The following is a 15,542-nucleotide window of genomic DNA, read 5'->3' as shown; positions in this document are numbered from 1 at the left end:
GACCCACTTCAGACTTCTAACCTTGAGAACTGTAAGATAATAAATTTGTGCAGTTTTAAGCCACAAAGTTTATGGCCATTTGTTACAGCAGCAGTAGGAAACTAACACAGCTTGCAAAGTGGTTAGTCCTTTCCTGGATACTCTCTGTGATTCGGGCACTCTGCAAGAACCAAGAGATACAGCACCAAACAAGATCCCTGCCCTCAGAGAATTGACAGTCTTAGCATAGACAACTATTAACTAATTATCAATCAATTAATTATAGGATTGACTTACAGTTATCATGAACTTCTAAGTATGAGAGTAAGCTCTGAGGGCATTTAACAAAAGGGCCTTACCTTACCTTGTGGAGGGGGGGCCAGCAAAAGGTTCCCTGAAGATGTGATGTTTAAGCGGATCTCTAAGCTTTGAGCAGGAACTAGCTAGGCCAAGAAAAAGCAAAAACTGATCAAGGCAGTGCAAAGGCCCTGAGGCAGGAAGCAGCTTGAGATTAAAAGGTAGCCAGTGATGAGCAGAGCACCCAGAGAGACAAGAAGCAGGCTAGACAGGGTTCGACTGGGTTCCCTCCAAGCCCCTGATATAGGGGTCTCTCCCATCAGTTCAGCTGCCTCTCCAGGAAGGTACGTATTCAGAGCTCTTGCATGAAGACTTTCAGGATCTGAGTTAATTGTCATCGTCAGCTAGGGGACAAAAGAGAGAGAGAGCCTGGCAAACCCTGTCGAGGCCCAGGATCCCATGACCCCAGAAATAGAGGGTGTCCAGGCAGGTTGAGACCTCTCAGAAGGGAGAATCAGCCGTCTGGCGAGGTCAATCAGGGAGGGGCAGGAAGAGGTAAGTGCTGATTCCCCAGATAAGCCCTTGCAGGAATGACAAAAATGTCAGATGCCAGAGGCAACTGGCGGGGGTGCAGACAGCTGGAGCCAAATCAGAAGGAAACTGCCACCTTCTCCCCAAAGGCCCTGGTGCCTCCGGGGGCCAGCAGGGCCGGCAGGGTCAGCGGGCAACCTGCAGCAGGGCCAGATTCCAGAAGGTACTCTCTGGGGAAGAGGGAAGCCTGAGCCTTTCACAATGGCTCCAAGCAGAGAAGCCCCTCTGCCGGGCCTCCTGCGTGCTAGGAGCTGGGGGACTTCTCAGCAAATGTCACACAGTCCCTGACCTTCCAGAATGTGGAAGGGGGAGGGGACCAGACCCTTTCAAAGACATAAAATGTTTGCCCCCAGGCTTGTTCAGAGGGCGGACTGGGCTGGAGGGAGCTGCAAAGGTGGGGCCCTCGGCCAGCGAGCAGGCTGCACTGAGTAATAACGAGCCTGCATATTTAATAAACACATTTCCTCATTTGATCTCAGCCCAATCCTATTAGTTTCAGGTTACTTGTGAGACGCTGAGTCAATGAAGGGAAGCACTGGCCTGACTGTGGGTCCCCCAGTCCCTTCTCCCCCATCCTGGGGCCACACAGGGTCCCCTCAGCTGTCACACTCCCGGGACACAAAGTTCCTCAGAACTCCTCAGCCTCTGACTCGCCACGGGCATCTCAGGACCCCAGACCCTCCAACCTGCTCGCCAGTCATATTTTGAGGGCGACCCTCTGTGCTCATCCACCGCCCCACCCCACCCAGTGGTGGAAGCTCTGCTGGGAGAGAGGACCAGCCCCCATCCCTCACTCTTGGCCTTGAAAACCTGAGCAGGCTCTCAGGGGTTCCGAAACCCTGACAGGACCCTCCCTTCTGTATTTCTCTGGCTCCTCCACTGCACCCGGGTGGGCAACTGCAGGGCGAGGTTGCAAATGACCCCAGCCAGAGGTCCTTTGCAAAAGGCAGAGGGCACCGTAACTGCTGAGGCATTTAACCTTGACCCACTAGGCCAGCGTTCCCCAGAGCACCGCGTCTGGAACACCAACCAACACGCTCCCCAGAAACGGATCCAGTGGTCCCAGATGTCTGCGAAACTCCTCTTTTCCCCAAGCTTTGCAAGGTCCATCATCACACTGCCCACTCTGGGAAAGCCTTTATCATTTCATGGAGCTGCATAGAGTGCCTACTAGATACTGTTCTAAGCCCTTTATGAAAATTAACTCATTGAAGCCCCAGAATGACCTGAGGAAGTAAACCCATGCCCATTTTACATATGAGACTGAGGCACAGAGAGGTCAGATGATTCGGTCAGGGCCACCCAGAGCGGGGATTCAGACCCAGACCGCCTGGCTCCAGAGCCTGCTCTTCACACCCTCCCTCTTTCTTAAGGAAACTCTTGAGCTTGGTTCACGAGCATTTCCCAGGCTGCTTCTCATAACTTCCATTAACACCTGACAGAACAAGCTTGGCAACATCGTTACAGGCAGCAGGGGAGCTGGCAAAGGTCAGCAGTCAGCTGGCCAGCTCTGACCTTCCCGCCCATCACTCCGGACGCGGCTGGGGGTAGGGCAGACAGAGGCCCAGAAGGTGGGAGCCTCCGCCTCTTGCCCAAGTGTTACAGAATTAACCTGGACTGGGTCCAGCTTCTTTCAAGGTGGTCTTGTCCAGGCCACCAAAGAAACATCTAGACCCTGGTTTCAGGGAGGCAGGGAAAGGAAGCCCAGGCAAGGAAGCTGGGGACCCCTGACTCTTCAGAGAGGAGAACAGCGTGCCGTGTGTCTCCTTCCATAGGATCTGCTTCAGGATTCCTGAAAATCCTCTAACAGTTAGTTATTGTTACTCTATTCCCCTGCTCCAGGCAGAGCTGGTCTGGGTCCAGCTTGCACACTCTCGAAGCGGCAGTGAAGTGTCGGACCAGCTCAAGCCAAGAGAAGCCTGCAGCCGTGTTCTTATTGCCATAGGAATTGTTTCTCTGGGAATGGATTTTAAAATAACAGAGAAGCTGAGGGGGGAGAGGACAGCCAGAGGAAGGGCGAGGAGATTCAGAAAACCCTGGGGCCTTAAGAAAAGGCCTCGCCAGATATTTACATCGAGGCCATTCCATGTGATTTTCCACCCAATCCTACTTCAAAGGAAGAAGCAGGACCCCCTAAAGCGGGTGGCCTCTGTGGCTCCCCTAAATGTGGCTTCCAGAGCTGGCCTGGTGGGGGGTGGAGCACAGAGAACGACCTCACTCCAGGACCTCTTAGAAGGACAGAACTGCACGGGGGCAGAGGCCACCCCCTCGGCTTCCCAGAGGACAGAGGTCAAGGCACTTGTTCACTCACTTGCTCAAAAAGCAACCACGGAACACGTGATACGCGCAAGCCTGCGCTAGATGTTAAAAATACAAGTATTTTACAAAAACACAAGGTGCGTGAACACCACGCTTTGTTACCTTTTCAAAGCTGAGAAAACACTGGGGAGTCTTTGCAAGGTTCCAGAAAGCAAAACAGCCAGCTTCTGGCACCCCACAGGCACCGGGAAAGTCCAGGAGCCCCAGGCTGCAACCTGTTCCGGCCTGTCCGTGGTCCAGCAAGTGGCCGGATGCTGCCAAATGCACAGACTCTGAGCGCTCGTCACTCGGCGGCTCCATCCCCACTGCCCCAGCCCTGTTTCATGGTTCCTGACACTGCCTGTTAGCTGCCTCCCTCCTCCGGCCCCATCTCCTCCACACCAGTAACGCTGACACAGGACCCACTGTGACCAAGCCTCGACCCAAAGCCCAAGCTCCTTAGGGCTGGCAGAAAAGGGGCTTCACCCTCAGGCTCCAAAGGCCCCACCTGCCCCACAATCGCAGCCCTTGGTCCAGCCACTCTGAACCCAACTGCACAAACCATACATGTCAGGCACCGTCACACCTTCCAGCCCTTACACAGCTGTCCTGCCGCCTGAAATGTCCCCCTCAGTCACTGCAGAGAACACCCCCCCCTCACCCTACAAGACCCACTTCAAACGTGATTCCTCTAGAAAGGCCTTGGCATGTAGCCTTGGTCCACCAGGCCAGCGTTTCCCAAGGTATGGAGTCTGGAACATCATCCCAACAAAAGGATTCCACAGTCTCATATGTTTGCAAAACCCCCCCTTCTTGGCAGTCTTTGCAAGGTTAGCACACTATACACCACAAGCACGAACAGAATGTTTAGTACATATTTCTCTAAGCAATTTATTAATTTTAACTCATCTAAGCCTAGAATAACCTTATGAAGTAGATCGTCCCCATTTTACAGAGGAGAAAACCGAGGCACAAAGACACTCCAAACTCCCACACACCTAACTCCCCTAAACAGGTACTTGTTCATAGGTCCCTTGCCTACCTGGCCCACTTTGCACACATTTGTGTCACAGCAAATTCCACACTTGCTCCTGGGTCTTCCCCAACCAGCCTCTGAGCTCATCAAGGGCAGAGGCTGAGTCTGAATCAGCAATCATCTCACTACCTCCAGCACCAAGCATGCAGTAGGTGCTTGTAGTAACTTCCTGAATGTAAGGCTCCAGGGAACCTGGATCCAGTGGCAGGGAAAAGGCCCACAGGTCGGGGTGGGGTGGGGTGGAAAAGGGATCATTCACCCCCCTGGAGTTTACAGAGAACCCCTCCCATTCAGGGCTCAGGGCAGAACACCCCTTCCCCCATGGTTCAGCCCCCAGCTTCAGCCTACAACCGACCGACTGTGGGATCGGAAAAGGTTGGGCGGTTAAATGCCCAGCCTGGATAAGCTCACATGTCCAAGAGGCAGGGGTGGATGGTGGGCAGCCCAGGCTCAGGGCACAGGCCCGGCTCATGCACTCATGTCCCAGGTGGGCCCATCAGGGCCATGCTAGGGGCGAAACAGGTAGGAGAAATGATTCCATCTGTGGGGAAGGAGAGCAGGAAGTGAGTTCTCGGTACAAAAACCACCAGCAATCACGGATACAGGAGGCACAGGGAGCCGCCCACAGAGACGGGAGCAGTGCAGTCCAGGAAGACTTCCTGAAGGAGGGGGTGTGTGACTGCCCCCAGAAGAGGGTGGAGCCGAGGTATGGGGTGGGGAGGGGACTGGCCAAGCACCTCAGCTCAGCAGAAAGAACAAGAAAGAGGTTTCGGAGTCAGAGTCTAGAGAACCAGGCAGGGGAACTGGGGTGATGGGGCCAGAAGACCCCTGAATTCCCCCAGGGCACGGGGTCTCCCACTGCAGGTCTTAAGCCAGAGGGGCTGTGGAATCAATTTTCTGAGTCTTGGCAAGCACTTTTTTATGAACTAGATAGAGTACCATAAAAGAGAAAGTATCACATATGGTAATAGTAAGCATGATTTTGTGAAACTTATTTCAGGGGTGTGTGTGTGTGTGTGTGTGTGTGTGTGTGTGTGTGTGTGTGTGTGTGTGTGTGTGTGTGTGTAAGTGCGCGCGCATGGACTCAGGCACCATATAAAAGGTATTTCCTACTACGGGTCATGATGAAAGAATCTCAAAAAAAAAAACCTGCTTGGGGAGGCCATTAAATACAGCTCTCCAGGACCTAGACTTCCTGAGTCAAGTGTGGGTCTGGATACCCAATTCTTTAATCACCCAGTTCACCGTGATGAGCCAATCAGCGACCTGCTGTATCTAAGACCAGCTAAATAATCTGTGGGACTCATGGCAAACTGAAGTTAAGGGACCCCTCATTCAAAAAGCTGGGTCATTAAAGATAGTAAAATACAAAGTGTTTTCCTCTCTTCTGGGGTCTCTGTCTCTCTGTCTCTCACAACCTGTCATTTGTTTAGTGTTTCCTATGTGCTCCCTCGTGCACAGGGATCCTTGGGGGGCAAGTGCAGACCACTCCCTGCAACTCCACGCTGTGTAAGTGCGCTTGCCACCCTTCCCACCAGCCAGCGGGCTGAAGTACAGTGCCCCGGTCTGGAGCAGGGAAGTCAAGCCAGGCATATCCCCTTCCCCGGGGCCCACCATCGTACGTCGGATGGGCAACGCTTCAGGGTATTGCAATCTCTCCTCAGGACACACTAGGATCGGTGTGGCCAGAGGCTCTCCCCTGCTGAGTCACCCTTTAAGCACACGGTAGCACTGCCAGCCCAGGGCCGGGACTGCAGCTGCCATGTCCCACTCCAGGGTGGCACGGGGTGCAGGCACCCAATCCCAACCCTCTCTGAGCCCACACCCAGGCTCCAGCCAGAGGCAGAGGGTGGCAGTGGGTACTGGGCAGGGGTGGAGAGGGGGAGGCCAGGTGGACCTGGGGTGCCAGAGGGGTGGGGAGTGAGTAGCAGAGAACCCACCCCAGGGAGGCGGTAGGAGGTGGTGAGAGGTGGGTCATGGTCAAAGCTGAGGGTCAATTTCCTGGTGCCCCATGGTCCCATCGGACTTCACTTACAAAGCACTCATTTAAGAATAAGAGTATCGAGAATTTGGAGATGGTGAGCGCAAAGCATTAAACTCCAAGCAGGGACCCTGCTGAGCATTGCGCCCTGGCCTTTGCACTGGTCAAATGGTCCTGCCTGGGAAGCCGGGGGTGGGGATGGGGAGGCTGGACCAGGAAGAACAGGGAGGAAATAGCGCGGTCTAGCACTGTCATCATAGCAGGGATTAGACCCTTTCTGAAACTGACTCCCAGAGAATTTCTCAACGGAAAACCATAGCAGTAGCAAGTTCTGAAATCCATCCCGTCATTTCTTAGAATAGTCTGAAAATGGGTAAATATCCTAACGTCAGGCCAGAATATAGCTGTGCTTCTAAAAGAGCAGGAGCAAGTCCCTGTGAGCCACCCTGAAGTCTCCTTCCCCAAAGCTCCCCGTCATCTCTGAAAGGGGTCTTTACATCCACAGAGAGTATGTGACCTGTGCCACTGGGACTGCAAAGTGACCCCCCGTGGGACCCACATCCGCTCTGGATTCAGGGCCTTGGTGGGTCCTTGGTGGATGCGATCTGGTTCACTCCACACAACCGACAGAGCCCAACTCTCTTTTGGGCCCTGGGCTGGGTCGCAAACAGGTGGGTGATGTCCCACCTGGCGCTCACAGTCTAACGGGGGACATGGCAGGGAGGACACAGGAAGGGAACATCTGGACACAGCTTAGCTCTGTCACCACGACGCAGCCTTTTTTGACCGTGGACATCTGGGGAAAGGCTATCCAACTTTTGAGGATTCAGGGTACACGTGTCCTTGCTCCATCCCCAAGACTCACTCCACATCCCCCCAGAACTGCCTTAAACCTGGGCGAGAGGAGCCCCATCCTGGGCACTGAGGTTTCAAGGACCCCAATCTGGCCCCTCTCCAGCCACACCACACCCCACAGGGCGAGGAGACTATGGGGCCTAGGGGACGTGACCCTCCAGAGACCACAGCCCCCCTTATGGAGCAAAGGTGGGTACCCAGGGGCCTGGAACTCCCTCCCCAAACAGCTGGGCACACTCAAGCAGGAGGTATGGCCAAGTGGCAGTTGTCAGGGTAAGGAAAGGGGATTCTGGGCTGGACTAGAGTGTCCACAGGGTGTGGGTGAGGCCTGACCAGGGCGAGGTATCTGGTGGGACACGGAGGGAAGGGGAAGGTGGCTCTTCCTGCACTGCCAAGTTCCCACACAAAATTCATGGAGGCAAGACTTCTAAACCTGAGCCTCAACCCCCACCCCCAGGTCACGAGGAGGGTGTGTTTGTCAAGGTCAATGACAGAATTTATTTTATTTAACAGTCCGTAAGCTTGAATTATACCTTTTAAATATTTAGACATACAATGTGTGGGCTTCCCTCTGTACACTTGCTCCAGACCCCTCAAATGTGAGGAGTGGGTCAGGCTGGCAGGTGGTATAGGCCAGGGAAGGCCGCTCTCATCCCCACAAGGCTATTTTGACCCAGCATCATTGAAGCGTCATCTTCAAATGTATCCCAAGAAAAACCTGCTTATGGGAATACAAAATGGTGTAACTTCTATGGCGGGAAATTTGACACTATCTGGCAGAATTACGCGTGCATTTATCTTTTCACTCAGAAAATCCGCTTTAAAAAAATGCATCCTAAAGATTCATTTGCAAAAATATGAAATGAATAACTCACAAGGCTATTTATTATGGCATTTACGTGACACAAAAGGTTAGAACAACACGATGTCTCTCAGTAGGGGACTTGCTGAAAAAACTACAGTCATTGGCACCACCGAGAACTACAGAGCTACAAAAATGAATACAGGAGGGAATTCTCTGGAGGTCCAGGTGTTAGGACTCAGCACTTTCCTTCAGGGGCCTGGGTTAGATCCCTGGTGGGGGAACTAAGATCTCGCAAACCGCAGGGCGTGGCCAAAAAAAAAAAAAAAAGAATGCAGGAGATGAACATTCTGGTGATGGCTGGACAACCCTCTGAATGTATTTAGTACCACCAAACTGTACACTTAAAGATGGTTAAGATGGTAAGCTTTATGTGTATTTTAACCACGAATTTTTTTTTTTTTTTTTTTTTTTTTTTTTTGGTACGCGGGCCTCTCACTGCTGTGGCCTCTCCCGTTGCGGAGCACAGGCTCTGGACGCGCAGGCTCAGCGGCCATGGCTCACGGGCCCAGCCGCTCCGCAGCATGTGGGATCCTCCCGGACTGGGGCACGAACCCGTGTCCCCTGCATCGGCAGGCGGACTCTCAACCATTGTGCCACCGGGGAAGCCCAACCACAAATTTTTAAATCGTGAAAAACAAAATGAATGCAGAAGCTATCTATGCCCTGATCTAGAGCAATCTCCACAGTACAATGTGAAACAAAAAAAGCCAAGTGCAGAACAATGTTACTAGAGCACCACCTCTGCATGAGAAAAAAAGGAAGGGCTAAACAACAAGGTTCTACTGTATAGCACAGGGAACTATATTCAATATCCTGTGATAAACCACCATGGAAAAGAATATAAAAAAGAATTATGTATATGTATACATATATATGAATCCCTTTGCTGTACAGCACAAATTAACACATTGTAAATCAACTAAACTTCATTAAAATTTTTTTTTATAAAAGAAGGAAGACACACTCACACACTTACATTTGCAAAATGAAACAATGGAAAGATAAATCAAAAATGAATTCAAAACATGATTCCCGGGGCTTCCCTGGTGGCGCAGTGGTTGAGAATCTGCCTGCTAATGCAGGGGACACGGGTTCGAGCCCTGGTCCGGGAAGATCCCACATGCCGCGGAGCAACTAGGCCCGTGAGCCACAACTACTGAGCCTGCGCGTCTGGAGCCTGTGCTCTGCAACAAGAGAGGCCGCGATAGTGAGAGGCCCGCGCACGGCGATGAAGAGTGGTCCGCACTTGCCTCAACTAGAGAAAGCCCTCGCACAGAAACGAAGACCCAACAGCAAAAATAAATAAATTAATTAATAAACTCCTACCCCCAATATTTTCTAAAAAAAAACATGATTCCCTACAAATAGTAGATAAGCGGGAAATTATTTATGCAAGTATTCCAGTAATTAAATGAAAAAGAAATGTCAGAATTAGAAGAGGACCGTTTTGTAACCCTTAATGAAATAATGACCTAGGCAGTGATCATCAACACCTGTTAACATCACAAGAGGAGAGATGACAAGATGTTGTGTGATTCCTGATATGATTCTGTTTTTGTTTTTTTGTGTGTTTTTTTGCGGTACGCGGGTCTCTCACGGTTGTGGCCTCTCCCGTTGCGGAGCACAGGCTCTGGACGCACAGGCTCAGCGGCCATGGCTCACAGGCCCAGCTACTCCGCAGCACGTGGGATCCTCCCGGACTGGGGCACGAACCTGTGTCCCCTGCATTGGCAGATGGACTCCCAACCACTGCGCCACCAGGGAAGCCCCCTGATATGATTCTTTTTTTTTTTTTTTTTTTGTGGTACGCGGGCCTCTCACTGTTGTGGCCTCTCACGTTGTGGAGCACAGGCTCCAGACGTGCAAGCTCAGCGGCCATGGCTTACGGGCCCAGCCGCTCTGCGGCATGTGGGATCTTCCCGGACCGGGGCAAGAACCTGTGTCCCCTGCATCGGCAGGCGGACTCTCAACCACCACGTCACCAGGGAAGCCCCCTGATATGATTCTTAATGGAAGAAGGCTACACAACCATAGAGGTAATTTTGCCCAAACAAATAATAATAATAAGGAGGAGGAGAAGGAACCAAAATCCAATCGAGCCTCCCTATCCAATTTCCAATTTTCTGGACACACTGAGGACAGGGGAACACATTCACAGGCACCATCAGGATATAATCAAACAAATCCTGAACAAGGAAAACACTATCAAAGCCTAGTTGCTTCCAAAGAAATTGCAAAGTAAAGAGAGCAAAGAAGGAGGGAACCTATAGGCAGTGGTATTCCGGTGAAGGTTTGACACCCAGCTCTCCAGGAAAAAATTGCCATGCTCTCCCATATTAGTCAGCTCAGGCTTTCATAACAAAACGCCAGAGACTGGGTGACTTAGGCACCAGACATTTATTTCTCAGATCTGGAGGCTGGGAAGTCCAAGATCAAGGCTGATTTAGTTCCTGGTGAGGACCATCTTTCTGGCTTGCACACAGCAGAGTTCTCTCTGTGTCTTCACATGGGAAGGAGAGAGAGAGAAAGAGAGAAACGGCACCCTGGTCTCTCTTCCTCTTCTTATAAGGACACAAATCCCATCGTGGGGACCCCACCTTCATGATTTCATCTAAACCTTCATCTTCATAATTACCTCCCAAAGGCCCCACCTCTAAATACCATCACATTGAGAGTCAGGGTTTCAACATATGAATTGTGGGATGGCGGGAACATAAGCATTCAATCCATAACACCCCCTGATATGATATAACACGACCCACTGGGCCAACTATAAAGCGTTCTTGTCCTCCCCCACCACCACCAAAAAAAAAAGATCCTCAATCTAATCAAACATTTACACCTAATCTCTAACATAGAAGAGATACAGGGCATAGAGGATCCAATTATTTACACCACTGGGAAGCAGTCAGCCAAATCTAGAACCTGGGATTCTACAGGACAACTGGCCTTCTTCACCAAGTCAATGGCAGGGGGAAAAGCCTTCTTTTATTAGTTTTTTTAAAGCATTTATTTGTGGGGCTTCCCTGGTGGCGCAGTGGTTGAGAGTCCGCCTGCCGATGCAGGGGACGCGGAGTCGTGCCCCGGTCTGGGAAGATCCCACATGCCGCGGAGCGGCTGGGCCCGTGAGCCATGGCCGCTGAGCCTGCGCGTCCGGAGCCTGTGCTCCGCAACGGGAGAGGCCACAACAGTGAGAGGCCCCCGTAACGCAAAAAAAAAAAAAAAAAAAAAGTATTTATTTGTTTGGCTGTGCCGGGTCTTAGTTGCAGCACACAGGATCTTTAGTTGCAGCATGTGGTATCTAGTTCCCTGACCAGGGATCGAACCCAGGCCCCCTGCGTTGGGAGTGCAGAGTCTTAACCACTGGACCACCAGGGAGGTCCCTGGAAATGCTTTCTTTTAAAGGAGAGGATTCTCCCACAATGAAAGAGACTAAAGAGACATAACAACCAATAAGAGGACAGGAAGTTGAAGGTCAAAAAGCAGTGAAGATGGCTGGGCCGTGGGGAGGCTTCCCCCTGCCACCACTTGCCAGAGCAGAGAATTCTAAAGCATCTAAGAATTCCTCATTTGAACTTGGCTTTCCAGGTCACTGTGAAGGTATTACTCATCAAGGTTAGAGGATAGGACCTACTTATTTAACCATCCGTTAGCTTGATTCATAACCTGTAGATATTCAGCCCTGTAGTATGTGGTCTCTCTTTGTTTTCATGCCTCGGGTCCTGTACAGAAGGAATAGGTTTATGGAATGCGTGCCACTCTTCAGGGCAGAAGCATAAAGCAACTCTGTCCCTCATCCCCTGTGCCACGAACCCGCCCTCTGGGTGTATTCATTCCTTCCTCTGCTTAAAATCCAGGCAGGTCCCACCACTCTTCTGGTTTCTCTTAGAAGAACATTCCCACTCCAAGAATATTAACTTTTATCCAAATTAAAACCTCTCCATCAACAGCTGGGAGATGTGCACCCCAGATGGGGTGCGGGGCCCCCTTTCTGGTTCTCACTCCTCGTGCCCGGATGACTCGCTGCTATGTTGGACCCTTTAGGGTTGGATACAACAGACAAGACTTCTAATCACCATCTGTGAAAGGGAGGGAGGGAATGATCAGGGGAGGGAGGCGGGGAGAAGAGTGAGATATACATCCATTAAAGAGTTTCACCAATGTGTTATCCTTATACTGGGAAGTTCTTCTGGGAAGAACAGGGCTGGGCAGCTGAGAGGCTCCATCCTTGTGCAACCCTGCCAGTCAATTAATGTTACAGTTCCCTTTAGCTTTTATTTGGCATCCGAACAACACTGTGGATGACAAAAGTCATGAGTGGCCCAAGCACAGGGCTGCAAGATTCTACTGGAAACAGGCCTCTAAGGAATTGGGGTCCTCTTCTTTTTGCCAAAATAGCTTCATCAGAGGGGCCCACCCTGGGCTTGTGATGGAGGTGACCAGAGCAGAGCATCCCTGGGCAAAGCAAGATGCCCCCAGCACGTGTTAGACACAGACACCCAGCCCAGGAAGGTAGGTACAGGTACACACACACACACACACACACACACACACACACACACACACAGAAAGGAGAACACAAACTGCCAACAGGAGCAATAACCATGAAATAAGACTATTTGTCAAGAAACAGCCCTATAGCCCTGCCCATCAGCTGAAACCAAGCCACTGTAAACAGATGTATGGAGCCAAGCAGAGGCCAAAGCTGTGAAGAGCCCTGTGCCAAACGCCATCCCCAAGGCTTCTGCTTCTGGAGCGAATAACACACAGGAACATGTGACACCAGGCCAACTCCAGCCCATAACTCGCCCAGACCCGAATCAGGTGCCTGCAGTGCCCACGCAGGGCTTTGCACGGAAGGGCTCAGTTACGGTCCGGAACACCCATCTCAAGCATCTGGAACCTGCCCCAAGTCCTTAACACCCCCCAATATCCTATTCAGAAATCCATTTTCCACGAATTCATCCAGATCCTCCCTGAACCTAATTGTACCTTCCCCCTGCTCCCAGCCTGGTAGAAAGAGTTCTGGAAGATTACATTTGTTTGGGCCTCTTTTTACTTGTGCTAAAGCTATCCTTTCCAAGTGTCTCTGGAGGTCCCCAAGTTCCAGCCCACCAAACGCTAGAACCCCCATCCCCATTCACTGGTTCCCTTCATGGACTTCCCCTCTGGCCCCTCTCTGCATGCAGAGTCCAGGCTGCAGGAGCCTTCCCCCACCCCCACCCCACCCCCACTCCCAGCCCCCAACACACACACACTTTTGAATTACAAAAGTAATACATGAATGTACCCTCCTTGTAAAACATGCAAACAAGACACAAGCAGACAGAGGGGAAAAATGGGAGTCCTTTTTCACTCTCTCCCCTAGTCCAGCCCCAGGTCTCTCCCTATAGGTAACTGCCAAAAATGGTTTCCTACCAACTTTTTTTCTGGATAGGTAGATAGATAGGTATCTAGATATAGATCGAATTTTTTTTCGTAAGTGAGATCATGCTATACGTATCATTCTGCGATTTGAGAAGCTTAGTTTTTAAAATATGCTCCTATAGAAGTGTGCAGAGTCCACACGACTGTGGGTGTTTGGAGAGTAATACTAATAGGAGCCTTGGAGAAGTACTTCCAAACAAAATGAAGGAAATAAAATTGCACGCAAAATTTTCCTGAAGCACTTTAAATGCTCTTCTGAGAACCGCCTTATCCAGCCATTAAGCGTACCGCTCTTCTCAACACAAAATATTCCTGTCTCCTTGATACAAGACGTTGCCAGAATTCACCTTGGTAGCCCTCCCTGGCTTGGTAAACACCATGGAGGACAGAAGAACTGGGACCTGTCTCTTGCTTTGCTCCATAAACGATAAGCAGAGTGGTGCCATAGAAAGCACAGGATTTGGAGAAAGAAGACAAGAGGTGAGCCCTGAGTTGCCACCGAATTGGGGGACCTCTCTCTGAGCCTCAGTTTCCTCCGTTAAAGGAAAGATAATACTCTAATAGCTAACCCTGGGGTGGTTTTAGGATCAAGAGATGGATGCTACCAATGCATGTTGTGTGTTCTAGAAGGCTATTACAGCCGTGTGAGTCGTAATTACTATTAAATGGGAAAAGCTAAATTCGAATGAGTTACGCAGATGAGGGATTTGGCAACTTTTACTTGAGTACTTAACGCGTTTTCTGGGGGAATTCAACCACGGATTGAGAAGTTGCTGCCCTAACCGTCCTGGGGTGGCCAGGGCGCCACCTGCCGGCGGAGGAGGAGGACGCGGGTGGGTCCGGGCACCGCGGGCTCCGTGACCCTGCTCCCTCTCCGACCCCACCACAGACTCATGCGATCGGAGCCGGCACCACGTTCCCAGGTGGCTGGGGAGCCGCAGCCGAGGCTCCTCCGCGGGCCCAGTCCCAAAGACCGGACGGAATCGCCCCTCCGGTGTCCCTGGCGGCCGGCGTGAGAGTAGGGGGCCCGGATGCAAGGCCTTGGCATCGCGGGAACCTGCTCCCCAACACAAAGCCCCGGCTGCGCAGGTGAGCTCGGCGGAGCCACGTGAGCCGGTAAACGTCCAGGAACTGAGCCACCGAGCCCCAGCCAGCCACGGTCACCCCTTCGCGCGCCCCCGCCGCAGGTCTGAGCCACCTCCACCCGGATTCGGGAGCCGAAGGGGCGAAGGTTGGGAGAGCAAGGAAAGGAAGGGGGGTGGGCGCGGCCAGAGACCACCGCAGTCCCAGCCCCGCACCTTCAGTCTTTCCGTCCCGAGCCCCCAGCCCCCACTGTCTGTGCCCCGATCACTCCGCGTCCCCAGCCCCCCCAGTCCTCGACCGCCCCACGCCCCCAGCCCCCAATCCCACTTTCCCAAGCCCCAACCCCCGCCCCCGCGCCCCCAGCGCCAGACCGCCCCGAGACCCGGCAGCCCGCGCCCCCAACCCCCAATCCCAAGATCCCAAGCCCCAAACCCCACCTCCCCGCGCCCCCAGCCCCGGGCTGCCGCGCGCCCCCAGGTCCCGCCGCCCCCAGCTACTCACCGGCGGCTCCCGTAGCCGCTGCCGGGAGAGCCGGAGCCCTGCTCAGGATAGCCGTGCTGCTGCAGGGCTGCGGCCGGGAAGGGGTAGAGGAAGCCGGTGGCCAGCGCCGACCCGCAGAGGCAGCAGCACGCCCAGGGCAGAAGCAGAGCCAGCTTCATCTTGCGCGGCCGCCCGCGGGGACCCGGAGTCCCGGGCGGGAGGACAGTCGGGAGCGCACCGACGGCCGGACCGAACCCGCGGCCCCCGCCGGGAGCCGAGCGAGCGCGCCGGTGAGCGAGCGGAGCCCAGGTCCGAGCTGGAAATGTCTGGGGGGCGCCCACGCCTCTCAGGGCCGCCTTTTCAAATTCGGCGAGGTGGGCTCTGCGCCGTCAAAGGGGGCGTGGGGCTTTCTCATTAACCCTCGGCGGCCCGGGGCCGAGGAGGCGGCAGTGGCGGCAGAGCTGGGGTTCCTCCTCCGCTGGGGGTCCAGGGAGCCGCGCGCCCCGAAAGCCAAATCTTGTGCCTGGGTCCCCAAACACATGCTCTTTAGAACCTTCCCAACCAAACCCTCTTCGGGTCGCAAGCGCTTACGGAGTACCCACTCTGTGCCTGGCAAGTTCACCTGGGCAATGTTGTTTAATCCCTACAGC

General features: G+C 52.8%; 1 protein-coding gene across 1 annotated transcript in view; it reads right to left on the bottom strand.

Annotated features, from left to right (window-relative positions):
* COL26A1 (collagen type XXVI alpha 1 chain) overlaps positions 1–15,071 on the bottom strand; it is a gene marked incomplete at its 5' end in the record, with an annotated part of 176,611 nt that extends 161,540 nt beyond the window's left edge. Inside the window, one exon of the mRNA XM_082645850.1 lies at positions 14,914–15,071. Coding sequence (XP_082501976.1) covers positions 14,914–15,071 — 158 coding nt within the window. The remainder of the gene's footprint in view (positions 1–14,913) is intronic.
* Between the last annotated feature and the right edge of the window lie 471 nt (positions 15,072–15,542).

Source organism: Mesoplodon mirus, assembly GCF_964341445.2.
Source record: "Mesoplodon mirus genome assembly, chromosome: 15".
In the NCBI taxonomy this organism is placed as follows: domain Eukaryota; kingdom Metazoa; phylum Chordata; class Mammalia; order Artiodactyla; family Ziphiidae; genus Mesoplodon; species Mesoplodon mirus.
The sequence above is the reverse complement of the archived record's forward strand: the minus strand, read 5'-3'. Positions and strand labels throughout refer to the sequence as shown.